Source organism: Hirundo rustica, chromosome 26 (assembly GCF_015227805.2).
Source record: "Hirundo rustica isolate bHirRus1 chromosome 26, bHirRus1.pri.v3, whole genome shotgun sequence".
Classification (NCBI taxonomy): domain Eukaryota; kingdom Metazoa; phylum Chordata; class Aves; order Passeriformes; family Hirundinidae; genus Hirundo; species Hirundo rustica.
Window position 1 is genome coordinate 2,250,156 of NC_053475.1, and position 27,770 is coordinate 2,277,925.

Genomic DNA, 27,770 nt, shown 5'->3' on the forward strand with positions numbered 1-27,770 from the left:
AATCAGAAGCAAAACAGGCACAATAAAGAGGAGGAAGATCAGGAGTGAAGGATACAGAAGAATTTATTGAAAGCACAAGTACAGACTGGGCACCAACTGCTTCTACAATCTCAACAGAAATAATGGAGCTACAGAAAGGTACAAAGGTTGTTATAAAATAGTTTTAATTTCATTTCTTTTTGCATTACAAACATTCTTTGAAAGAGGCAATGGAATTCTGATGGTGTGTACGCTTCCCCTCCCCACCCACCTTCCACAATACTGAACCTGGAATTGCTGTTATCAAAATATACAATACATCTGGTCACCATAAAAAACTGGGTTTTGCTGCCCCTCATGTCTTACAACAGGTATAAAAAAATTATAAATATGTACACCCTTAGTTACTCACATTCTTTACATGCAAACACAGGATCCGAAGGGAGCACCCCGCTGTGCTGGGGGGGCCTGGTTACCCCAAATCCATCTGCGATTTGCACGGGACACCCGGAGCGTCCCGGCCCCGGGAGCCTCCCCAGAGCTGGGGAGGGTGATGGGGGGCACTGACCAGTTACCCCAGTGCCACTGGGCTGGGTGGGCTGGGTCCCCTGTGGGAGGAGCGGGTGTTTCAGTAGGGAGGGGATGAACCCACAGCCACAGAAACCCCCAGCCGTGCCCTCCTGCAGGATTGCTGGCAGGGCCTCGGGGAGCTTTGCAGGGGCAGATCCCTGGCTCCAGCACAGCTCACCCAGATTTAGAGGCACCCAAAAGCAGCTGGGGTGATGCTGTCACCGGGGGTCTTGCCCTCCTCAGGGGTACCCAGCACGCCACAGCCTCAGCTGGAGCCTCACTCGGACCTCACACGCTTCTCCAGCATAATTCATATCCTTGAGAGTCCAGGGAGGAACTACAGAAAGTTAAGACTTTTCCAAACACTCAGTGCTAGGCAAGTCAAGAGCTCCCACACCAAGCAAGGAAATCAGAACTTGCAACACTAAGACAATTAAAAAACAAACTTTGGTCCACAATTTTGCAGAAAAACCCTGAAAAAAAGTACAAGATTCTTGTTATTTTGCATCCGAACAGGTTGCAGGTTAGAGGGAAATGTAAGGCAACATCGGATCACACGGAATAGAAGGCAGAATGGCCCGGGAAAGAGTTGTAAGCCAGAAAAAAAAATAAAAATGGTCGTATCATTGGGAAAAACTGATCTGCTGCATTCTACTTTTAATAAATTCCCTTCCTAGAACAACATCTGGGCTTATAGGTTCAAAAGGTAAAAAATAAAAATCTTTAGCCTGGGTCCTTTTCCTTCCATTCCTGAGCTGTTTGTGCTCATTCTCTCTCACCCTCGGCTCTGCTCATCCTCAGCCACGACCTCAGCCTGGAAACTACTCCTGCCCTACAGCTTCAATTACAAAACAAAGAAAATAAAGTACAGTATACACGGGTAATACCACAAAGGAGTAAATTTAGATTACGTTTATACCATCTTATCATTCTATAAAAGGTACTTAAAACTATTTCTTTTGCATATAAAGAGATTAGAATATTTGGTCAACTGGAAATATTGCTAGGCACAGAGGACAGCAACGGCATCAAAGTATAATACAAGGATTCAAACAAAAGCTCAAATGCTGAAGACATGCTCTAAGAACGATGGCGGAGCTACAGCAGCCTCGTTAATCTCCAATTAGGGGCACAAAGGTACCTCTTTGCAGGCACCTTTCTAATTGTAGGGTATCCAAGGATTCTCCAAATCCTAGCCAAGCATTTAGGTATATACACGCACAATTTTGACAAACTCTGATTCATTTTCACAAGTGTCCCACAGGGGCTCTTTTGTCCCTCCTTGCTCTGCGAGGGCAGAGCCTGCGGGCTCGCTCCTGACACTGGAATGTGATTTGGCCTTGGGAACGCTCCCCCAGCCAGACCTTTGCTCAGCCACAAAGGCTCTCAGGTAACTCCCACCCGAGTTTGCAGGTGGCAATGACCCACGAGCAGACTGGGAAGTGGCACGGGGCACGTGTGGAGATTGAGCCACACACACACACACACGGGGCAGCGGGGAACGACTGCCCCGAGTCACAGCCCAAAATTTCCTTTATCCACTCTGCCAGCTCCCCCAGCTGATCGTCAGCCAGAGCCTCTCCCCCTCTCAGCTCTGCCCATCCCCTCCCTGCAGCTCAGATGTTTTCCCCAAAGAAGTAGAAGGTTTAAGGCACAGGACAGCAGGTGCACAGTTAAGGTGGGATCAACGCAACCGAGTGTTGTGCTGGGCAGGTTGGGAGCTCCTGGTCACCACAATCCTGACTCCAAGGCGCTACAGTGAATTCACACAGTGGTTTTAGGTCTTTCAAGGCATGAATGGGTAAGGAAATTAAAAAAGGCATCAATGTGAAACCTGATAAAACTTGTTGGGATCTGCTTTTTGGGGGAGGAGGAGCAGGAGGGGAGGGGAATTTCCCAGAGCAGGTTCCACAGTGTAAACTTGAACTTGTGATTTTTATTGGAACAGTCAAGATTGTTACCCATCACCGCAAGGTTAGCAAGAGGAATTAATTTTCTTTTTTTTTTAAAAACCGGTAAACTGATTTCTCTTTAAAAAAATAAAATCTCTGGTCTTTTAAGGTCACTTCAGCTGCATTTTTAAAGTGGCTTTTTTTTTTTTTTTCTGGAATGATGGAAGTTGAAACCCTGGTGTCCAGCCTTTTAAGGTCAAGGCTGAACCCCAGAGGTTTTAAGTCAAGTCCATTTTTTACTGGGGCCTTCCCAAGCTCTAAATGGTGGACTTGGAGAAGGACACGCGCAGGTGATGGTTCTCCCCCAGGTCATGATTGTGGAGGTCAATGAGGGATTGAATGGCTTCTTCCACAGAGCCCATCTGGATCAGAGCCATTTTACGGTCCTTCCTGACAAGACACAAGTTTCAGGCACGTTCAGTTTCACTGCAGAACTTTTTCCACAACTTGATCCAAGTTCTGCCATCCAGCAGAGAATGAACCCCCCAGGTACCTGCAGCACACTCACTCTTTAGAGGAGTTATTTCTGCGGCGAGCACACACAACCCCCACTGCTCCCTCCGTGCTCAACCCAGGGTTACTCAGGAATTATTTACTCCAGAGTCAAATGCTGTTAGTAAGGATTTTGCTCACCTTTGAGCCTTTGACTGGAACCAACTACTTCCACCCTTCCCATATGAAAAGCCCGGATTAAGGAGAGGACATAACACAAAACACTTACTGGAAGAATTTGAATCCTTTGACCATCCCACCATTGCTTGAAAATAACAACTTAAGGTCTTCTTCAGTTACTGAAGGTCTGAAACAAAAAAAATTCCCAGTCAAACAGATGTTGATAGACACAGGTAATCTCAAAAAACTAATTCTCATCAGAGACTTTTCTAAATTCCCTCTTGGCATGGCAAAACAAGTGAACAGGGAGCTGGGTGAGCTCTCCTGACAGCAACACAGAGCTGCCCTCACAGCGAGGCTGCAACACTTCAATACACAGCCAAACACGAACTCTCCCTGCGGATACTTACGGAATATTGGACAGATGAAGAGTGGCAGAGGGGGGAAAGATGTTTTGGAAATTTTTGGAGCCTGGTTTCTTGAAACGATGTAGAGGAGAAGTCCCAAAGTCCTTGGTCAGGCCATGGTCCTCCTGGTTCTCACGGGGCAGCTGCACAGTCTGGTGCTTGGACAGCGTGATACGGATGGGCTTCCCGTGGAGCTTCTGCCCATTCAAGTGGCTCATGGCTGCAAGGGGAGGACACACCTGACTGCAGGGTACTTCAGTTTTGTCCGCACGTGAATTCAAGGCCAGAATTCCACTGCCCTCGCAGACACCACACCCTGCAGGGTCCCTCTGCCTCACTGTGTTCATTTCCCAGTTCCCTCTCGCATCCATGAGCCACCCCAACCCCAGAGCTGCCCCACCCCACAAGGCATGGATACGTTTGGGTCTTCTGTTGGAAGAGAATGAAGTGCCAATATTAACGTTTTAATTACCCATTTTGTCCCTAACTGCCCGAAGTCTGACCCTGCCAAGCTTACCAAGCTGGGCCTGATTCCCATCAGCCATCTGAACCAGGGCATTATCTTTCTTATTAAATAAAATCTTCACCCTCTGCACATCGCCATAGACTCCTTCAAAGAGGGAGGAAATAAGAACAGTCTTAGGTAGGGAAGCAAAAAAGTCTAATTCAACTTAACATCAGCTAATCAATGCAACAGCAAAAAACATCCATTCCCAACCAGAACTGATCTCATTCCAACCACGGCTACATATTCTGCTCTAATTAACAGAATTCTTTATATGGCAGAATAATAATGGAACAATACATTAAAGAAAAGACATTGGGTTTCAGCAAAAAGCCAAAATCTTACTGCCAGAAGACTGGACAATTTAGCATGCTCTCACAATTTAAAACTCTTATCAAAGACATGCAAAGCAATAACCCATGCAGAACTGAACCAAAACCAAAGGCAAACTAAATTAAACAGCAAACTAAGTAAACAATGTAAAACCAAAATTATGCATCCAAAAAAAGAAGAAAAAAAAAAAGAAAAAAAAAAAAAAAAAGGCAAACTGCAAACTGTACATTTCTGAAGTATCAAAAAGTAATCTCAAATAAATGAAAAACAAGGTAATAAAAAGTGTGAATAATAACATACCGAAAAGAATAAAGAGGCATTGGGGTGTAACTCTCTTTAGAGAACAGCAGAGCAAGGCAGCGGAGGGACAGGGAAGAGGTAAGGAATCGAAGGGGAGAGCGAGGTTGCACAAATCGTCCACAACGAGGAAGGGCAGAGTCCCCGCAGGAAATGGCGAAATTGGTTGATGGATGATGAAGTTTTCAAGATGGTTAATATTGAAGGGCAGGTTGGTTTCCGAAGAGCAGGGTTTGTTTTATTTTATTTATTTATTTTTTTTTTTTTTTTTGGAAGGGGAATGTTTTTATTTTTTTGTTTCAAGCAACAACAGGAAGCAGAAGTACCGTGCAGTCAGTTGGCAAAGAAATTCCGGATCGGGGGAAGAAAAAAAATTCAGGGATGGGGAGAAAAGAAAAAAGTAGCAAAAAACACAGGTCAGTAAATACATAAGGAATATGTAGTGTTCCATCAGTCAGATTTATAGAATTCTACATACAATAACTTGCTTACAGAAACAGTTAATAGGTTTTACCTAGTGGAACACAATGATAAAGAAAAGGCATTTTTACTTCAGATATACAAAGGAGTAAGAGACAGTATCCCCCCAGAGTGACTTCCACAGGCTGCAATAACCAATTCAATTGCAATGGCATTCCCCGAAATTTGACTAAAAATATTTTCTCTGTTTACAATCAGTGACTTCATAGACCAAGTCACCAACAGCTTCATTTGGTGCTTTGGGGTCAGGAACTGCAGGAAGCAATCCATGCCATAATACGCGGCTGGAAAGAAATAAGGAACATCCACCTTGGATACCAAGCACTGCTTTAAACAAACAGATCACGTGGATGGGCAGCTGTACTGCCACAAATCCCAGTCCAAGGTCTGCTGGAAGCACTCAGATAAAGGAGCTGGTACCTTGTTTGTAGAGGACTGTTCCCCTCCTGCTCCGTGGCCCGACCTCACTGTGCAGAAACCCAAAGTACCGGGTCACCACAAGCTGAGATGTTGTTTCTTCCACTCTTGTGGAAGAAAAAAAATGGAGCCATTTCAGCTCCCATGATTCCCAGTCAGGAAAACCCCATGGCAGAGCAGTCAATCCAGGCAATACTGTCTCTTTACTAACTGGTTGTGGCACAGGTAAGTTTCTACAACACTGATTATACAGGCAGTGGAAAAAGTTTCATGTCTGTTAGTTCACAGCTTCAGTCCAAGTCCCAAAGTCTCTCTAGCCCAAAGACAAGCTGGATGGAGAGTGAAGAGCTCCTCAAAAAAAAAACCCCACAGGACATGAAATAACTGCTTGCTCCTGCCTAAAGAGAGCTGTGAGAAATCTGAGAGGTGCAGCACAGCCCCGTGTCCTGCCACTGCCATCCAGGCACCCAACAGCATCCTGGGAGCACACACTTGGAAGCATCACACTGGTCAGGAATAATGATGCCTGCAATTATCAGGACTTATGGTGGAACAAGCCAGAGATGAGAATGGCAGAGCAGTTTCCAGGCAGCACGAGCAACAAATCCCAAAACTGTTTCACAGCCCCTGCTGTTATTTCATGCCCTGGAGAGAACAGCAATGACAGGTAAGAGCAGTCTGAAACATGATCCAATTGGTTGGTCTCTTTGAGAGTTAAACATTTTGATCATTCATCACATCCAGGCTTCCCCTTTGATCCAAAGAGGTTTTGTGGTGACTCTGCCATCACCGGTAAGTTTTACAGCTTTGCAAAGTGCTATTAACGTGTGTGCACAGTCCCACCAGTTACAGCTCCTCAGCAGAGCCTCATCACCCTGCTGAACACCAGAGGTTCTACACTTTCAATCCAACCAGATCCAGGGGCTGACTGAAGGAAAATCCAAGCCCCCAGTATCCAATTCCCTTATGGTGCTGTCTTTCATTAAACAAGGTTTTTGTTCAAATATTACTTGCTTTGTTTTTAGAGAAACCCAAATATTTCAACTCACTCAGTTAAGTAGAATTGAAAATGTAAACTGTGAGCTGTTAAGGGGTTTAGCTAAGGAAAAAACTTCCAGGAATCCTGGAAGGGGGAAATGTGCAAGCACATGGCAGAGGAAATACTGCACAGGTACAAGGTCAAGCTAGCAGGGATCCAGACACTACACAGAAAGAGCAAAGGTCAGCATGAAGCCTCTCTGTAGTTCTGAATTAATGCATTAAAAACTACAACATGCCAAGGAAAAGGAATGAACATGGCTATTCTGTGACCCAAATGACACTATTCCATGGGAATGGTGGGGAGACTCCACACAGAAAAGGGATGAAGGGACAGGCATTGTAGTCTCTGGGGGACAAGAGCAGGCAGGCAGCGTCCTTGGCTTTGAACCAAGGAAGAGCAATTTCAATTTGAGATGGACTTTCCCATTTCCCTTCAGCAACTAGAGTACTGCTCTGCCCTACACCTGGGGCTGTCAGAGCACGGCAGCGGCTGCTCTAGCGGTGCCGCTTCCTTTGGATACAGCAGGATTTCACTTTCAATGAATTTCAGCCCAATCCGTGTTCAGAAAGTGAAAGCAGAGATAAGAGGAAGGAGAAAAATAAAAAAGTAAAGTTAGGACTGCACTAACCTCTGGGATCAGATTGCTAACCAGCAGCACGGAGTGCCCTGTCCCGGACAGGCCGGGAATGGCAATCCGTCCTGCTGCAGCCGCCGCAGCTGCTGCTGGAATAGCCAAAGGAGCTAGTGCTCCAGGAACACTTGGAACTGTCAGGCCTGGAAATTAAAGAATATTAACCAGTAAAGAATTAACAGCACGTACTCTAGTGTATTTGCTGCACCAGAAGGGAGAACAGCACATCCTCTGAACCATGCAAGTCATCATTCCCAACAGTGCCCGTGTAATCCTGAGGGCAACAGGAGCCTCCGCTTCTGGTGCTGCAGGAAATGTTCTGGTTTCTAACAGGATTTGCTCTTGCAGTGCCTGGTGCTGAGCAGGTGCCTCAGCACTCTGGCGCGTGCTTCGCAAGCAGCGGATGAGCACAAAGCCTCAGCTCTGCTGTGCAGGGCAGGTGTCACACACGGGGCGTGCGGAGGGTCCGTCCAACCAGGGCATGCACAATGTGCTCTCACCACGCATGCAACCACCAGGTACCCTGTGCCACCGTCACCCAGCTCCCCTGAGTGGGAACCACTGATTTACAGGCATTCCTAGACAGCTCCCAGTACCCAGCTGGCACCTCCTGTACTGGCCCTTCAAGGGCAAAGAGCTTTAGAGCTCGAGAAACAACTGCTACTGCTCAATTCTGTGGATTACTCCCCAAAGCAGCCCTGCTTGTTTCCTCAGCAGGGCTGGATGTTACCAAAACAGCAACGCCTCAACAGCCCACTCTGTGCTTGTTTGTCATAAGCAAGGAAATTCCATTATGTTCCCAGAAAGTCAATATGGCTTGGAATGCTGAGAAGCCCAGCAAGGCTTGTTTAGGCTGGCACTCCAGCAAGCGTGTTCGGCACCTCCAGTTTTCAGGCTCTTGGCTGCTTCTGGAAGCAGCAATGATCTGTTACCTACAGCAGGAGCTGTGAACTTCAAAGTGCCACTGGCCCAGCACATGGAATCAGGGTCATGATTAAATGCCAGCTTTCTCAAAACATTTAAGAAAAAATTGACAGATTCCTTGCTTCTGACCTCATGTACAGCTGTCAAATAGAGGTTCCAACCTCTCTAATGACATAAGGAAATTCAAAATACAAGAACTTACATCTCCTCACAATCTCCCCATATTAATTCCAAGTCTGCCTTTATTGTCCCTCCCATCCTGCTTTATGTATTTTTTTCCACCACCAGGACATTGCCCAGAGGTGCTGCAGTTGCACACAGCATTCCTAGCTGAGGTGATATACTTGATCACCTGTCCCTTCCATAGTCAAATGCCAGCATTTACAATTTACATGGCTAACCCAAACGAAAACAGCAGTACTTTGCTTTAAAACATGAAGATGCTTCAGCCACAGAAAACCTACACAAAATTTCAACTTACGAAATACAGTACCTGTAGCCTGAGGAATGGCAAAAGTAGGAGGAAAGCCAGCTCCAGCATACGGAGGAGAGATTATTCCTGGGGCACCTGGGAAAGACAAACACATTATAAAAAGATGCTCAACAGCAGGAAAACTCAAAACTTCACAGAACTACGTCATATTCTGAGTTGGAAGAAACCAACAAAGATTATCATGTCCAGCTCGTGGCCCTACACAGGACAGACCCAACAATCCCACCATGTGCCTTGGAGTGTTGTTCAAATGCTTCTTCAACTCTGTCAGGCCTGGTGTTGTGACCACTGCCCTGGGAAGCCTGCTCAGTGCCCAGCCACCCTCTGGGTGAAGAACTTTTTCCTAATATCTAACCTAAACCTCCCTAAACGTAGCCAAAATGTCTTGATCTATCCTTCAACAGAAGTATTTAGTTGAAAGCTGAAGCCTAAAGCACAGCCAGAGACTGAAAAATGCCTCTCATGTAGCAATGGACTTCCAGAGATCACCAAAACAATTCCTGGGCAAACACCAGGTGGCACCAGAGGCACCGACCACTGGGATTGACACGGGATTTGGCACTAATCTGAACCCCAGTGATCCCCAAATGCCCTGCCTTACACTCTGTTCCAAAATTTTGACCAAATACACCAGGATGACATCCTTTACCCTTCTCCTGACAGACTGCCCTGAATGACTGTGCTTGAGATTGCCAAAAAAATCACCAACAAGAGTAAAAGCAGAAGTCATATTTAATATTAAACTACAAAGCACAACAATTGGCAAGATTTGCTGGCAAGATTCCCTCTACTTACAAAGAACAACTAAGGCACAAGGAGGGAAAGCAAGCAACAACAAAGCCAAACAAAATCCAGGCAATCAAAACAGAAATGAAGTTAAATGAAGTCTACCTAGGTATGTGTGCGTGTAAAAACAGTGTAAACAAGGACGAAAAGGAATGCAGCCTAAAGTTTAACAACACTTTAACTTGACTTACACCTAAATTAAGAGCTTAACCGTAACAATCTAACAGAGAAATAACACTTAACAGCATTTGGCCTAAACTATAACTTGACCTAACATCCAGATTTGCTATAGCATATATGCAAAGGGTGTGCACACAGACAGAAACAGTCAGTGCAAGATAAAGCACCTTTGGAAAAATGTCCCTCAGAAAGAGCTGAGCCCAGGTGATGTTTGCAAGGACAAAGCTTAACAAGCACTTCTCAGAGCAGAGTGCAGAATGAAAAGAAGCGAGGGGGTGCAGGTGACACCATGAGACACACACACACACACCAGGTGGCTTTGTCCTGTTCCCACTTCCTGAACGCTCACCAAAAGCAGCTGCCACAGTCTGGTCCAGAGTGGGCTGGCTGTCCCCAGAGGGCAGGTCTGGGCGAGTGTAGTCTCTGCTCTTCTCGTTATTGTACTTTACATTGAGGCTTGTGAGCTTTGAGAAGTCGATGCGCAGCGTGCAGCAGGCGTTGTAGATGTTCTGTCCATCCAGAGACTGCAGGAAACAAAACCAGTGCTCACCCAAATGCATTCAGACCAAGCTCACAGCAATTGCTCTCTGGAGAGAAAGGGTGTTAGGACATCCCATGGATCCACCTGAGAACAGGTATCTCATGTAGAGAGAGCTCTGCTTCATTCAGCCCCTGTGGCAGCCTCCAAGTCGCATATGGGAGCAATTCCCTCCCACTCGTGCTCTGTCCTTGGGGTAACGCTGGTGTCAGCCCACCCTGAGCTTGGATTAAACAAGGCAAACCCAAGTCAGAGTAAGCCAGGTATGCAGCACTCACCAGTTTGGCATGCTGAGAACTCATGGGGTCAGCATATTGCAACAGGGCCTGAAACTGATGGTTCTTAGTGAATGTGATGATTTTCAAGACTGTACCAAATTTGGAAAAGATCTGCAAGATAACATTTGTGTATATCATTACCACATTTCCAGTAAGAAGGTTTCATATTGATCTCTTGTTACAAGCAGAAACAAAAGTCATCCCTTCAGCCTGTCAGCTTTCAAGTGTAGCACTGAAGGTTTTAAATCACACTGTGGGCATTGCTTGACTGGCATCATGGCATCAGTCTAGAACACACCAGTGACTGAACTGCTCCCTAAGCAGAGTTTGTTTATTCTGGGTTATTAAACAGGAATATTCACAAACACCTTTCATGTACTCAACCTCTTCCAGGAATTTCAGGAATTCTTAAATGCAGCCAAGCTTGCATTTTAAACATTAAGATAACATTAAGCAATCACAGCAGACAGAACTTTCCAAAATGGCCACTGCCTAAATAACTCCTGGACACTGTATTTGCTTCCCAGGCCTCAGCACAAGGATGAGGAGCAGCTACTTTTGCTAAAATCTAAAGATAACCCAAAGAATTGTAATCGATCCAATAAAGTGAGTAAGGACTGAAATATCTGGAAATTAAAATCACGCAAAAGTGGGGGACCAAAACTAGCAGCATCTCCTGCAGGTGTATGGTCCCCAGAGAAGCGTGACAGTTCTGTTCAGAACTTGCACTGTACAAACACAAACCACAGACTTTGTAACACACCAGTTGCTGCTGCCCCTTCCTCCAGGACAATCTTCAAGCAGTTGTAGCAAAGTATTTTACCTGGTGCAGAACATCTAGAGTGACAGGGTAGAAGAGATTCTCCACAATGATCCTCAGGACAGGGCTCTGGCCAGCCATCGCCATCCCCGCATCGACGGCCGCAGCCGTGGCGGCCAGCGCCACAGCCCCGGCCTGCACCTGGGTCACGGCTTGCAGAGCTGCTTGGGCACGCTGCAGGACCAAAAAAAAGCTGTTAGACCCACACTTCTGCTTCCAAAAAACCACACAGTCAGCTCTCCTTGAGCTTCCCCTCTGCAAACAGCCTGCTGGACACAGCAGTGAGCAGAACGTGCTGCTCCAAGGGGTTGGGCACGTTTGAGACAGGGTCAATAAAGATCACCCTAACCAGTAAAGGCAAGGCTAAAGTACAAATAAATCAACCACGCAGTAACTGTGCTATAGCAAAAACTTGCTTGGCATAACCTGATGCAGTAAAATGATCCCATTGTTTAGAAAAATGGAAAAACGGGGCTCTTCTGAATCCATCTTCAGAATCCTAGACAAGCTGACAAAACTGAAATATTGATGCACATCTGCCACAGGGATCCAGAAGTGAGATGTGCCTGAAGAGCCCCCTAACACTTGTGCTCCAGCTGTGAGAGGCACCCAACAGCAGCATTCCACCTGCACAGCACTGGGCGCTCTGATCCTGATAGGAGTCAGCTCCAAAAGTGAGAGCAGACAAAGGGGATCTACTGGCAGCCACCCCTGACAAAGAGCCACAACACTTGAACTTCTTTCCAGTGTTCCTGTCCTAAAAAGGCGGCCAAAAGGGGTTAAGCTGAAACTTGGAACTTTTTCCCCTCTGCAGAATGTGTGGTGCAGAGATCCTTGACTGCTCAAGAGCCTTGAGACCTGCTGCACCTACCAGCACCTGGCTGTGCTCTACCCACAGCTGAGCTCAGCCCTGTCAGGGCTGCCACTTATTAGAAATCTTTTAAGCATTAGAAACAAACATCCTAAAGCACCAGATGTTATTCAAGTCCATGGATCTCAAGCCAGCAGCAGAGATCTGTGTGTCCCCCCGCTCCCTGAGATGATAATGCAGAGAACAAACTGACTGCTTGATTTGGAGAGTTGTCTGTCTTCAGCTCCTTGTGGTTGGAGAACTGGATGTAGATGGGCTGGCTCCGGAGCACCGGAGTGACTGTGGTGTAGTAGTTCACCATGGTGTTGGCTGTCTCCTCCGTGTTCATCTCTATGAAAGCCTGGGAAGTGAAACCCAACACGGACACGTCACACCGGGACAGCACCAGCTCACCCCGAACCTCCGGCGGAGCCGTAACGGGATTGGGTTTTCACAACTGCATTTACACACGTGTTTTTGTACAAAGAACTGTTTAAAACCCAATTATAAGTAGAACAAATCAGGATCTGCCCTCTCCAGAGTGATTTAATGCAATGCTTCAATCTCACCCTAAGATCTCCATGCTATGTGTACTTAGATGTGTCTGCAAGAACACAAAAACAGAGCTAAAGTCCAGACTTTTCACTTCTCTCCAGGGCAGGAAGCCCCCTCACTGCTCTACACCCTTAGGGGCTTCTCTTCCTCAGAAGAGAAATGTAAGGGATTGTAGCAAGTCACTGCAGTAAGCACTAGCATATAATCACACCATGCAATATATCAGAGGCACCTTTTCATAATTAAGATTAAAGACATTATTTTAAGCAATGATTAAAGTTGGCTTGCTTTTTTACTCCTTAATTTGCAAGACAATTTTAGTTACCAAATTAGTGCACACCTCTCACATTACCCAAGAGTATTTCAGCCATACCCAGCTCATTTACTAGATCTGTAAAGGTGTCCTCAATATGCCACGTTACACGGTGGTAACTCAGCTGTCAAGCAAGCCTGAGTGAAAAAGGCCAACTCATGGCACTGCTGTTCAAATAATCCCTGGCCTGCAATTTCCAAACCAGGCCTAACGCTAATTATAAATGACAACCTGTAATTATGGACTGAGCTCCTTCTGCAGCCTGAAAATGGTATTTTCTACAGCTCATAGGATAATCACAGAAAAGTAAAATAAGAATACGGAGAAGTTATTGACTCGTAACACGCGGCAGTTGTTTAAACAACTTGGAGCTGGTTTCCTGATGACAAACCTATCGAGCCTTCAACACAATCCATGCTTTCATTTATGGAGATAATACCTGGTTTTTTCCTTTCAACATCAGAAGATTGGTGACCTTGCCAAAGGGTAAGCCCAAAGAAATGACCTCTGCCTCTGTGACGTCACTGGGGAGCTTGCGGACGTGGATTACTCGGGATGGGATCCCAGCACTTCTGTTATCACCTTTGAACTTTTTGCTGTCGTTTCCATTAGCTGTAAGAAGCAAGAGTTATTGCTGATGAAAAGGGTCTGGAAGAAGAAGCATTCATTTCCTACTGCTGACACACAGACTCTGCTCCCCAGCCAGTTACTGCACTATTACACAGAAATTCCATAGTCTAAGTTAACTTGAATCTGAAGACATGTGGTTTTCCCCTTTTTTTCCCCCCAAATTACACGATAGGAGTGACACAGCCACATGCCACTGCAACGGAATCAATTCTCCAGTGGCCATTTCCTAGTTTGTGTAAAGCACACACCCACCAACCCATATTTTTAGTGCAGGTCTGAGCCACTAACTCCAGACTGGTGCTTTATTCCTCTCCACCTGGCCTACTGCTGTCGGCAGTTTATTATGACTGTTCAGCACCATCCCAAAAAAGGCCTAGTAAGTACTAAAAACGAAGAGATTTTAAAATGATGACTAAGAAGGAAAATCCAGGCCTCCTCACAGTACTTATAAATTGCTGTGCTTGTTTCCATGCAATATTACCTGCAGAAGGAGAGTTGCTGCTCATGATAAAGGGTCCGTTAGTAGTAACGCAAGGAGAGAAAAGCTCCTCAGCTGCCCGCTGGAAGAGAACAGATGACAGGTAAAGGGACAGCATTTTACTCAATTCTATCCAGGCACTCCTAAAGCAGAACAACTGAAAAAGCTGGAGAGGAACAAGTGTAAACTTGAATACAGGTGTAAGTGAAAACATACAGTGGGCAGTGAAGCTCACCTCCATTAATTAAATATCAGTCAGATCCAGTTTGGTAATGGAGCAGCACTATCCAAGTATCTCTTTTCAGCTCAGCATTAGGGATCTCAGGGCTGGAGTGTTGCTGAGTTGTGTGAAGCCACTACACACAGCACTGTGCACCAACAGGCACCTTCTCCTGTCATATGTGGCAAAACAGGTTTCTGACTACTCCCATCCCACAGAATTTTCACTCTGAAGCTGCCAAAACTGTTTGAGAATGACTTGGCAGTTACGAATCAAAGCTGTGCATTTTGTGCCCATTCCTGGAAGTGTTCATGCCCAGGTTGGACAGGGTTTGGAGCACCCTGATCTGGTAGAAGGTATTTTCTGTTACAGCACTCCCTCTAAAGTCACCTAAATCACCTCAAGTGACCAGGACTGGTGTAACCCAAGTAGTAGGTACAAAAAACACTACTAAAACAAAAGCAAACAAGCCTATGAATGACTTCTTAGCACAATCTATACTTGCATACACATCTAAAAGCAGCATAGCTTAATTTCAAGTAAATTACATGGAAGACTTCAAATTCCATTGTAAACTGTGAGCAAACATGATACCACACAGATCTACCACACAAGAGCACTTTCTCATCACTTTTTACACGACTCTCCCACAGAGGCACCACACTAAAAAAAGGCTTTCATCGATAGAAAAAAGCTCAGAGCTCATCCCTGCCTCGGCAGCTCCCACCCACCTTAATGGAAACATACCCCGCTCCACACCATGGCACCAGAAACCCTTATCTTCCACACGCCCTGTATCTGGTGGCACCTGCAGAAACAGGAGCCGTGCAACAACAAAAGCTCTGTGCACTCCCCCAGCAGACAGGCTGGGAAAGTAGGTCACTGAGAGCCCCAGAACACCCAGCTACAGACACACGGTTTGGGGTTTTTTTTTTTTTCTTTACCCCTCAAATCTTGAATTTCTCGTTTGACTACTCACTGCCAGCTCTTCAAAGAGGCTTCAAGGACTTTGATGTCCCGAAGATGAGAATTAGGCCAGGTTCCAAACCGCGGTTCACGAGCTGCTGTTGGTCACCTGCAAGCGCTGACCAGCTCCCACCGAGGCTCTGGCCTCGGCCTCCTCCTCCTCACATGGCGCAGTCATTAGGATTGGGCCTTTTAACAGCTGTTCTAATTAGCACTTCGATTCCTGAGTGCAGCAAGAGGCAAGCTGGGCTGGGAGGCTATTAGACTGTGATCCCATCCTTTGATGACTCAAATTAAGGCATAATTCCAAGGCCAGAAAAAATCCTCTGGTTTGCTGTTAGAACACTCTTGTGCCTGCACTGCTGCTGCCACTCCAGGTATGGATTTCTGTGCCACGGCCTGGGATACACCTGGCAGCTACTGACAACAACCACTCACCAAAGCACAGCCCTACCCACATAATCAGGCATTCCTGGCTTCATGAAAGCCTTCCAGTCAGGTCTTAACGGTACTTGAATGTTTTAAAACATCTTCTTAAATAGTAACTTGCAAAATTCTGCATATCCAGAACTTCAGCTCTTCCAGTACGAATTAGTGTGTCTGTGCCATCATAGTGGGCAGCCCCTGCAATCCATCTTGGAAATGTTGGAGAATGAGCCATGTATTTGGCTCTCATAGAAGCAACACTAGGAAACTATAAATTGGAAAAACAAGCACTTGTACCATTATGGAAAGAATTTATCTTTCCTAATGGCTTGTTTAAAATAAACATTTTCTTGCATATTTGAGGATTTCTTTGCAGGCAGGGATGACAGGGATGTCACTGCAGCCGGGCTCCACATGTCCATGTCTCTTTAAGGAGAGCAATTTCCAATCCACTCCCCTCTTATCTTGGAGACAGCCTGTGCTGCCCACTGTGACCAGAGCCGGGAGGGAGAGGGGGGATGATTGTTCAACATCAAAAGCAGCAGCAGTCAATTTGTAAGCTTCCCAGCTGGAAGTACATGCAAACAAGGACGAATGACTGCCATGGGTGGAAAAGAGCAGTTATTCCTTAGTCTTTTCTCTACACAAGGATGTTTACAGACAGTACATGCAGTACTGTGCAGTCACACTGAAGTCATTCTCCACGCTGCCCGGCGCAGGAGTGGCTGCTGAAGTGCGAGAGGAGCAGACTCAGTGCCCCAAGGAGCGCCGGTGGTCACCCTGTGCTGCCATGCCCATGCCGCACAGGCCAGCCCCCAGCACAAGGAGGCTGCACCAACCGTGACTTTTCATCCGCGGGCGTTCTCCCTCCATTCCTGCTGGTGCTGATATCGGATAACCACAGGAAATAGCCGCTTTTTTGGAACGGCCAAACTCGAGGCAAACTGAAACCCAGTTCTCTATGACCATGCCCAGAGTAATGAGCACTCAGAAGCCTCCATCAGCTCTCTGCCCTTACACTGCAGGGATCACCAGTCTCTTTTCAGACCCTTTTCGGTGTTTTCTTTCTGTACATGTTAGAAACACTGAAGAGTTTCTTTAAAACCATGCTATAAATTCAAATGTTTCATACCAAGTACCCAATTCAGTAGAGGCAGAGGAACCAAAGCAAGCCTGGTTGGTTGAACAGGTTTAGAAGGGTTTCTCACCAACAACGCACCCACTGGGTATTTTGAATTATACTGGGAAAGACAGTGGAAAAGTTACTGATTCTGAAGTTTTATATAATTTAATTTAGGTTCAAAACGGAACAAATCCAGCCAAGGGCTGTGGGGGAGCTCAGTTCTCACCCATATCCACCCACAGCACTGCTTCTCTCCCTGCTGCACTTCAAGACAATTCTCCAACCCCCAGTTCCCATCCCTGCTTACAGAGGCATTAATTACACTGACATTTCTGCTCAGCCACTCTTTCACAGCTGGTATTTTTATGACGAGATTAACAGAAGCCAAAGTGCACTCGCAGCACATCAAATTCCTTATTTGAACTAACAAATCTCCTCTTCCTGTAGACTGAAAACAACAACCACTTCTGGAGCTACACAGCCACATCCTACCTGGAGCAGGGTAGGGCTGTTTCCACCACGCAAATCCCCAGTCAGCAGCACACTGGCACCAGGGAAACCCTGCTGGGATGGGTTTCCATGCCAGCAGCCTCCTCTGGCCTGATGCTCCTGGCTACAGAAGGCCCCTTGCCCAAGCTGCACTAATTTAATCACACACCGTGCTCCAGGCAGCCCTGCTGCCAACACAACAATTCTCCCATTCTCTTCTCAGACTCAGGGAGAGGCAGGCTGCTGCAAAGGTACAGCTTAACATTTCAGATCTCCCCCAGTTGTATTTTGGACCACGCCCCAAACTCTAAGCCTTGCCTTGCTTTGAAGTTTTAACAAATAAAGCCTAAGAATTTTCAGTCTGTTCAGGCTTTCACAGCTTAAAAAGCAACAGCTCATTCACATACACTGCATACTGCCTCACTGCCAGTAGGGTTTTACCTGGCTTACAACACTTTGGAATGAGGCCAGAGATTGTCTCAGCTTCTATCAGCACACCTAGAAGTGCTACAGAAATTCCCAGCTGCCCTATATAATCCTTTATCTACTTAAGATCCAGCACTTATTTTAAATGGATTACAGTAAGTCAACGGCATCCTGCCTGTGCAAAAGGCTAGAAACAAACACAAACTAAACCACCATAAAAATATTCATTTTAAGTCAAACACATTAATGAGCTTTCAGGCAGAAAGCAAAATTAAAGCAAAGGCAAAAAGAGCACATAGAAAGGAAGGGGACAATGACTGAAAAGGCCAGAAGCCACAGGCTGGGTCAAGCTCAAGATCTACAAAAAGCTGTTTGTCCCCATGGCTCACTGAGGAAACCCTACAGAACAGCAGGACTGCCTCTGGATGTGGAGCATCTTATACTGCTTGAGACTTGGGATAGCAGCACTTTGAGAGAGGAAAGGTGGATTTTGGAGGCAAGCAGGCCGTCAGCTAACAGGCGCTTACAGAAAGCAAAGCAGGGAACAGCAGCACCTGGAGATCCTCTCTGAAAAGAAATCAAAGGAAATCTGTCCTGCAAAAAGCCAGAGCACACAGGCATTGCTGCCCTTCACTTTCCTTACATTTAGAATAATATCGTAGAGCAAATAAAAGACCACTGTAATTATTTTTTAAAAAAATTACTCAGACCACTGAGCTCACAAAAACCCTCTGCTCTGATCAAAGAGGCAAGAAAATGCCTCTGAGCACAGGAGGAGCAAGTGGCTCATCAGAGGCTGTCCAAGGTCAGTCCCAGAGGGACGCAGGAATGCTCTGATCCTTCAGCTCACAGCTCAAATCTCTGTGAAGAAACTATTAAGAGAAATCCAGCCTGATGACATCATCATCACACTCATGTTACATTCCAACATTTTTTGCTGAGAGATTCGAGATTCAAGAATGGGACTAAATTTAAACTACTAGGAAGGATGCCAGTTTTCCTTGCCTTCCCCCAAAGACTCATGTGTACAGCACAGCTCACTTATGTTTCCCCTCTATTCCCCTCTCTCGCCTCCAGCACCCTTTAGTCATTTGAAGTAGTGTGAAAAACATTCCAATTTGGGTCACAAACAAACCATGAGTCAACTTTTTTTGTGAAACACTTCTGAAGAACACACACACCTGCATCCCCAACAGTCTCCAGGAAGCTGGGAAGTTAAGGCCAACACAAAGCAACTTCAAGATTCCACAGTGTGACGCTGCTCCCACTTTGGTGTCAACCATGCACTGGACACACAGTTTTTCATTTGATCAGAACCAAAACAGTTGGGATCAATATAGTTCACCAAATTGCTCATGGCTGATGTACCAATTCAAACACAAGAACACATATAGCAATTATCAAATTAAGTCCAACCCAGCAGTCAGCATATTCCATGGACACAGTGGATCTGTGGCAGAGGCATCTGCCTATCTGGAAGGCACAGGGGACACTTATTTTCAACCCACACTCCGCTTAGCCAACACCAGTCACCTGCCACTTCAGGCTTTTAAAAGCGTTACAACCTCCCTCTTGCCTGGACAAGATTGAGGCCGATATCCGTACAAAGCAGCCAATGGCGAGCTCCTCACTGGGATTCCCAATGGCACACTGGGCACACACACACACACTCCCTGCCCCTTTGAAGCTGGGTGCGATGGTCACAACATGACAGTTCCCTTCATGGTACTGCTGTTAAGTGCCAGCGTAATTTCTAGAGGCTGCAGACAGGCCCTGGAGCTCCTAAAAGCTGCCAGACCCTCTAGTGCTGCACCTGCTCACCTCGTGTGCTTTGGCAATGAGCTCGAGTGCACGCCAGCCTCACAGCAAAGCCAGATCCTCAACCCACTCATCCATCAGCCCCTCCTAACTTTCTTTCTCAGTCTTTGCTACTATGGAGACACCCTTCGAAACAAACCTGCCCTTTGAGCAAATAAAAGGTGTGGCCAGTTTAAATAGCCCAAAATTCCTAAACTCCAAGTGCTGCAGCAATGCAGTCATGCTGGCTCAGTAGGGCGGCACACACCCAGGCTTTATGATCCACCGCTCCCAAGCTGAAACTTAACTACTTGTCAACCTTGAGTTTTCAAGTCATTGCCATGGAGCAGAGAGGCCTCGACAAAGCTCAACAGAAATCCTATCAGGGAGAAACAGCCCTGCATGAGTCACTCCAGGAACACAGAACTCATGGAAGGACATTTCTGCCCCATCTGTCGGGAGGCCAGTGGAACACATGGGTTTAGCAGGAACTCTCCAGGCAGCAGGAACTGCACCTGAACTGCAGCTGTGCACAGGCAGCACCACAAATGGGATGGCTCAAACACTGGCCCAGCTAAGCACAGCATTAATGTGTTATCACAGGAAGCTTGAAAGAGTCCTACCAGAGCCATGGGGAATGTGCAATTAAATAACAGTTCCTCTTCTTGCTGGTGTGAGAGGACAACAAATGAGGTAGCAGCACACCTGCATTTTCCAGTCTGACAGTACCTGAAGCTGATGTCAGAGTCCATCCCTACTGCTTAAAAAATGTACAGTTGAGTGGGTTCACTCGCATTAAATATTCTCCACCCGGTCCTTTTTTTAAAATCATCACAGACTGAAATCAAAGCAGGCCTGAGCAGTATTTTCTAAAATCAGTTTATTAACATATACATGACTTGAAGACCCAGGTGCACAAAGCAGCATGCAGCAGTCTCAGGCGAGATGGAGCTGTTTGGCACACCCAGGTGACCTGATGCCATCCAACAGTCACCGCCATCCCTGTCCCCTGCCACCAACATGTGGTTCCCATGTGTGCTCACGCCTGACAGGGAGGCCACAAGAGCCAGCTTGTTGCAGCCTCTAACTAAAGCCATAGGAGGGGACTGGAATTTCCTCACAACATTCTTGGCCCACTGCCTGAAGCCATAATTACTGTTCCCATGGCAAAGATCCTGGCTTCACCACAAATCACTTCTATGCAGTCAGCCTGTATCACACTCCAGCAAAGCCTGTTTTAAAAATTAACTTCTCAAACGCCACACTGCTGCACTTTTGGTTTCTGGAAGGGAAATCTTTCAAGCAGAGCTTGACTTAGCCAAGAAACTATGGGATTATTCAGCACCTAAACTATTCTGAGACTTTTCCATTCACCAAAATGCAATTTCACTTAAAGAGCAGCGACGTGTCACAGTTCATCCTCTCTCTAGTCCCGCTCAGAGTGTGAAGGAACAGTGATATGCAGGGAGATTAAATAAAAGGCAAGGAGACACAACAGAGTGAGACCTTGATCAGAATACTTCAAGAGGTAACTGCAGGGTCAAAGAGCACCTCAGAGCTCAAACACCGTGCCTCCATCTTAGGGCCACACTTACTTCCTTTTCAGACAGCAGTGAAATTATGGGAAGAAGCAAGCTTTAGATCATGTGTTTCTGATCTGCAGGACGTTCCAGAAGGCTGTGTACCAGGAACCCCTACATCAGAATGGCAATGAGCTCCCTAAACAAATTCACACACTTTAAACGGAGGAGCCTGGAATGGCTACTACAATTACACCTGATTAAAAACAAGTCCATTGGACAGTACAATGCTCAGAAGAGTAAGTCACTAGAACACCTGGGGGCTTCTTAAGTTAAAGAAACTAATTTTAATTAAGACATCAGAAAAATTAATAAGTGGGTGTAAATACTCTTGATATGTAAAATAAGGATGTGAGAAAATTTAAAAAAATATGCCAGCAGCCTGCTTTTTAAAGCAGTAACATTGAGCAAACTGACTTTCATAAAGTCCTCAACTTTCAAGTTAAGCTCAGCGCTCACAGCACAAAGACACCAAGAGGCCACTGGGAGTTCGCTGTGACACGTTGCTCAGCAGTGGTTTGAGTCACAGGCACTTTTCCTACTTGTCTGAGCCAGCTTTGGGACATTCCAGTCACAGTATCAGATCATGGACAAGGTTACAGGGGGCTCAGCAGCATGTCACTGAGTATGGCAAGAGCTGACAGATTTTGGGGACTGTAATGTTCCAACATCCTAGCAAATTCCTACCTTCTGTGCACATACACATCAGGAATGAGTAAATTTACACCCCAGATTAAAAACAGTTTTCCAGCTTAGATCTCCAAGTGTGATTTGGCAGCTCAGCCAGGAAGCTCTCATGAGCACAGGTGACAGAATGGACACCTGAGTCTGTGCTGGATCCCAGGAGCAGGGGAAGCTGTCTGATGCGCCTGACCCAGGCAGAGGATGGGAGCAAGGAGAAGCCTCACTTTGCTCTCAGATATGCACGGACTCCAATTTACCTACAGAAACCATGACAGGACACATTACACCCAAGCACTAATGAAGGGAATTCTATCACAAGAGCTACACCTGAATATTCAACGACTTGCTTAAATACAATTAGAATAACACGGCTACAGCAAAAATCAGTTGAAAGCTTACCTTTACCAAGATGATTCAGCTTTCCTGCTTGCTTCTGCCACTCTTTAAATTTAGATTCAACTTCCTTTAAACCTGCCTCATCTGACTTGACTAGAAACCTCATGTTCCATACACAGTTTAGTCTCACCATTCCCTAGCTGTCCAACTGGCACAGCCATGGGCACGATGCTGTTCCATGCCAAAGGTGAAGACACACAGAGGAAACTATCCCAAACCTCATCTGACTGAACCAGGGTCTGAAATCCTCCCAGATGGGAGCAATGAGGCAGACAATCCCACACCCCAAAACTCCAGGCTTCACTGAGGTCTACAACTACAGTTTCAGAAGCTTCCTGGTTAAGTTTAGTTACGTAAAATCACTTTAAAAAGTTACAAATTACACATTGTTAAAAACCAAGGAACCTTAACCAACATTAACCAGTTTCCCAGCAGACATTGTATCAAACTGCTCTAGGGATGCCTTGGTCCATCTTTCAAAATGGCTATGAACCAACCTTATTGTCCAGGCTCAAACCTCTCCTCCTCGCATCTGATGGCAAACTGAGCTCCTTGCAGCAGGCAGCATTTCTACCCAACCAGACACTATCATTAATTCAAATTTGAGATTCCCACAGGAGGAAAAGTAGGAGCAACTTTTCCCCCACAGCTGTTAGAGCCCCTTCAGACCCCTCAAGCACTGCCAGTCTGTCTGCGCTTAACAGCTCATTTTGTACTTCCAAAACAAAGCTCTGATGGCCAACAGCACTTTATGTGTGATGCTCCTACCCTATTCTGGTAGGAATGCTCACAGTGCACCAGCTCCACACGAGTCCCATCCCACAGCCTCATTTCCTTGGCCCTTCTGAGTGGCCACTCGTGGCTCTCGGTCACTCCCATGTGCCACTTGGCTGCATCAATGGCCAACACACACACACAAGGTTCAGTTCACTGCAGTCCTGACCCCAGAGTTACAACACTGACCAAACCAAACCCTCTCCCTTCAGCCCACTCCAGTTCGGGGTTTCACGGCACCGGTGCTGATCCCGTGAACGTGACGCCTGTTGCCACCCGTGGCCGATAAGGAGCCTCCTGTCAGCACTTTGAGATCAGGGCTAAGGCTGCACTTTCCAAACCTGAGACTAAAAGGGCAAAGGTCATATTTACTGTACTCACAGGAGATAAAAATCAGCTGCTAAACCCTCCCTTTTGTGGCAGAAGGATTTTTGACATATAACCGAGCAGGAATTCACACAAACAAAGGAAATGGAGTTCTCCAAAGGAAAAGGACCAGTTTCTTCATGGAGAAGCATTGTCTAGCACACAAGTAAAAAGCATAGCTTGACATTTTAGCAGGGGAAAGGGCTGTTTCTAAATGCAACAAAGTTGATCATCAAAGCCTAAATGACAAGAGCTAAATGCTGAGCCATAATATAAGTTTTAAATGCACATGAAACTGAATTACCTTCTGGTTAAAACCAATTTACATGGTACCAGAAATAACCCTTTACAGCTGAAGAACTACATTTGGTGAGGCTAAAACTAGGTCAGATGCTGAGCAGTGTAAAAAGAGAGAAAAAGTGAGAAGTGCCTACCTTTGTACCAACTGTTATATCTTGGACAATGCTGTAGAAAAAAGAAAGAAAAGGATTAAAAAAGTTAGATAGGTTTGCCACAAAAATCCAGCATAGTTTACAGTAGTAAGAAAAAAGCAAGTCAAAGTGCACAGTTGTCTTTGCAGGTGAGCCAAGGACAGTTTATACAAAGAAAAATTATTAGATGGTGATGGTGGAGACCCAAGACCCAGCAGTGCCAGAAAACTGCAGCTCTCCCACTCCCTATGGCAGCACCTGCTCCTCCTGCAAGGGCACGGGGTGGGGGTGAAGCCCCCCTCGAGCCCAGCGATGTGACCTCAACGCTGACCACACCAAGAGGAAAAGCATCACGAGTCAGCTCCGTCACCAACATCCCTTTCTGAGGTTCCTGTCCCCGACACCCACAGAGCCCTGCCAAGCTCTAGCACGGCTGAAGAGACCAACACCAGAGCTCCAGTGGTCCCAGGGACAGAGCCCAGCTGTGTCCCAGCAGAGCCAGGGCTCACAGCAGCCCTCACGCCACGCCAGCACCGCCAGAGCAGGGCCAGACCAGCAGAGTGCCCAGAGATCCAGGCAATCCCAGCCTGGGTACGCCCTGCATAGGATTCCTCTATCAACTCTACAAAAAGGCAGTTATTAAACTCTACCTTAGACACTTAAACCTCCTAAAATGAAGAATTTCTGTCTAAGATGAAAAACAGCACCAGATGTACTTTTAAGCGATCCACACCACTATCAGCACTGAACTCTCTACACCACAACGCACACCTCCTTACAGCAATGCCCACCAATGCAGTCAGAATGGCTTTGCCTACAGCCTGGCATGTTGGACCCGGGTGATATTCCAGAGACTCAGAGCACCTCCATGTTACTGTTTCATGGGAGTGCTCCAGAGAGCCCAAGAATTCGGTTATACCCTTGCACTGGTGATAGTATTTTTTTTTTTTTTTTTGTGATAAATTCCAACCACCTGTAAAGCAGCAATACAAAACGGAGAGTAGAAATGACCCCTTAGGACTGCCATGGATACCACCCTGCCTGGTTCAACTCCTCTCAAAGAGCTGCCCATAATTCCAGAGCACAGGATGCAGCAGTGGCAAGATGACTGACCTGCAGCAGCTCCACAGAGCAGGAGGACACACAGCAGGTAGGGCAGTCCTTCTTGAATCAACAATAAGAAACCTGAAGTACTCAAGAACAACTCTACATGGTGATTTAATGCGAAGAAACTTGCATTTACTAGTTCTTGCTTGCCTCCCCTCCTACAACAATTCGTAACTTGCAACAAACTCCTGTCTGATCTCGTTAGGCCGCTCCAGTGTCCCCAGCTCCGCAAACGAACCACAGCCCCAGCACGAGCCAGCTCAGCTCCTCACACTTCCTCTTCCCCCCAACCTGCCGTGTCATCATAACCCAGCGCTCTGCAGCTGGAGCCACAGCCCGGTCCAACGGCTGCTGCGGGAAGCCACGCGATAGCTCCGTGTTTTCCAGGGAGGTCCTGGGAGAAGGCCGTGTTGGACGCCGCTCCGCAGGCCCGGCGCTGGTCACCCGCCGGGGCAGATGGGCTGGCTGCACTCGAGGGTCAGCTCTAATGAACTAATGAAACCCATCTGCACGGAGCAGTTCAAGGAACCAGCATCCCTAAACACAGCGCGCATTCCACAGCTAACACATAAACACTAATCCAGGCATTTCCAGAAACCTTAAAAAAACTACTGCCAACAAAGCACAATGAGAACAGGGAATGCCCCGCATTTCCCAAACTCTCCAACTTACCCCAGAGCAGTTTCTCCCACTTCCTGTTCCTCCTGTGGGCCTCTCACACAGGAAATGTTTTACATAAAGTGCCTTAGCAGGGGATGGCATTTAGGAGTATCCAACAGGAAGAGACATTTTATTTGCCAAGAGCTATCGAGTTCCTGGGATATTGTTGTAGCCCACTTGATAACACATTTCACAGCAAACAAGCTTCAACAGTATTTCAGAATTTTTATTCAAGAAATGTGCAAGGTATTTCCAGTTCACACATCCCCCTCAGTAAATTGTCCCAAGCTTCCTTCTCCTGTCCTGCACATCGGCCTTCAGGAGGGGATTAAAACTTTTCCCAGTTCCAAAAGAAGAGTCAATAAAGCCTTTCCTAAAAATTATTTTTCCCATGGAAAAACGGGATAATTCCTATGCAAAAAGAGGAAAAAATAAGCAGCACCAGTAAAACCTCCAGGTCATTTTCCAAAGCAGGATTGCCCATACGGACTCCTCACATGTTTTAACAAAGCAACTTATTCAAAGGGGATCATTCAGGCACAGCTCAGGATCATTTTTGGGAGAAGGAGACGGGAGCAGCCTTCAGCCAGGGGCCACTCTCGCTGCCAACTCGGCAAGAACCTAAAACCATTTCCCGAAGCAGTTTTTGAAGTTTCAGCAGGAGACACTTTCACAGGGCACATGAATCCTGTACCAGGATCTCCAAGAGATGAGGGGTAACTGAGCCTCACGTGTTACATTACAACTTCTACGTTCAAACAGCAACTAATTTAACAGGCACAGAATATCCCCCTTCCCTAGAACTACAGCTGATAATAAACCGATTTTTGCCACTAGAATGTGTGATCTCATGTGCTGAGAATTTGTTGGGTTCGTTTGGTTTTTTTTTTAATAATATCATTCAACACGACGAACAACTGGTTAAAAGCAGCAGAGCGATCCGAGACTGCAAAAATTGTAAGATAAAGGATTTTTATGGGTTTTAAGATGAAAACAACACTGAGACGCCACCTTTTCAGCGTGTAAAAAAGCCCAGACATGTGACTACGCCCAGACCAGTGTTCTGAGGCAGAAAGCGAGAAGGCACTAATTTGGGCTTCCCGTACTTACGGCTCAGGGAAAACAAACTGCTTACTCGGAGGCCTTTAGAAATATTTTAACTACTGCGCGCTAGAAGAAACAAAAAACCACATCACTAAAAAAAAAAAAAAAAAAGACCCACGCCGGACAGGAGAAAAGAAGCACAGAGAACTCGTTTTCGAGACAGATCCTCTGATAAAACACCCGCTTTAGAGCGAACTCTGCCGCAGAGAGGCCCCGCCGGGCGGTGGTTAAGGAGGAATCGACGCTGCCCAAGATAAAAGTTGCGCGCTGGAAACTCCCCGAGTCCCAGCGTGCGGAGGGAACTTTTCGTTTCCCGAGTTGCGCGGGACAACGGGAGCGGGAGCGAGCCCGCAGCTGTACCTGCGGCGCTCAGGTGAGGCGGCGATAGAGCCCCGCCCGCCCTCCTCCCGCCTGCGAAACTTGGGCGAGCAAAAACCGGTCACAAAAGGAATCCAGCGAGAGCCCCCCCGCCCCCGCCCGCGGAAGCGCCAGACAATGGGAGGGAGCGCGGCCGTGAATCACCGCCCGCCACCCCGCCAGGTGCGCCCGCCCCACCCGCTCCGCCCCCGCGGGGCCGCGCCCGGGCCCCCCACCCGCCCCCGCGGCGCTCTCGCACCGCTGCCCCCCGCCTGGCCCCGACGGGTCCCCGTGAGCCGCCCAGGCCGGGGGCCCCGGAGCTCCCCTCGGCCGGGACCCCCGAGCTCTCCCCGGCCGGGACCGGCGGTGCGGTGGAGCACACGCGGGGCCGGTTCGCACGAGGCGGCGCATTGAGCCCACCCCCGCTTCCCTCGCCACCCATGGGGAGAGGTCCGGGGAAGGGGGGGCGACCCCCAAATGAGACCCGCCCGCGCCAGCGGGCCCCCCACAGGTATCGCTCCAGCCCCGGCGCGGGTCCTCAACCCGGGAGCTCCTGCACCACGGGAGGGACCCGGTAGCATCGCCCGCGGCCCCGGCGCGGCGCCGGGCGGGACTCACCCGTCCATTGCACACGGAGACGACCCGTCGGGAGCGGAGTGGAGGCGCCGCAATAGCGGGACGAGCGAGACCGCTCCGTGTTATAGACTCACAAAATGGCGGCGCCGCCCGGCCCGCCTCGCCCGCGCCGGCGCTCCATTGGTCGGCGGAGCTGTCACCCCGATGGGCGGGCGGGA

General features: G+C 47.3%; 1 protein-coding gene across 2 annotated transcripts; it reads right to left on the reverse strand.

Moving 5' to 3' along the window:
* Positions 1-45: 45 nt before the first annotated feature.
* On the reverse strand, positions 46-27,723 carry PTBP1 (polypyrimidine tract binding protein 1). 2 transcript variants are annotated; one of them, XM_040086504.2, is made up of 15 exons: positions 27,595-27,723; positions 23,752-23,782; positions 14,074-14,152; positions 13,402-13,574; positions 12,309-12,455; positions 11,248-11,418; positions 10,425-10,535; positions 9,958-10,132; positions 8,643-8,717; positions 7,223-7,368; positions 4,659-4,692; positions 4,038-4,130; positions 3,524-3,740; positions 3,223-3,300; positions 46-2,891 (listed from the first exon to the last, which is right to left on the reverse strand). In XM_040086504.2, exons 1-15 carry the CDS (start codon positions 27,600-27,602, stop codon positions 2,759-2,761), a joined length of 1,671 nt encoding a protein of 556 aa, XP_039942438.1. In that variant the 5' UTR covers positions 27,603-27,723; the 3' UTR covers positions 46-2,758. The 2 variants fall into 2 exon arrangements, with proteins under 2 accessions (XP_039942438.1, XP_039942440.1); XM_040086506.1 differs by lacking the exon at positions 23,752-23,782 and having other exon boundaries at positions 27,595-27,717.
* Positions 27,724-27,770: the final 47 nt, after the last annotated feature.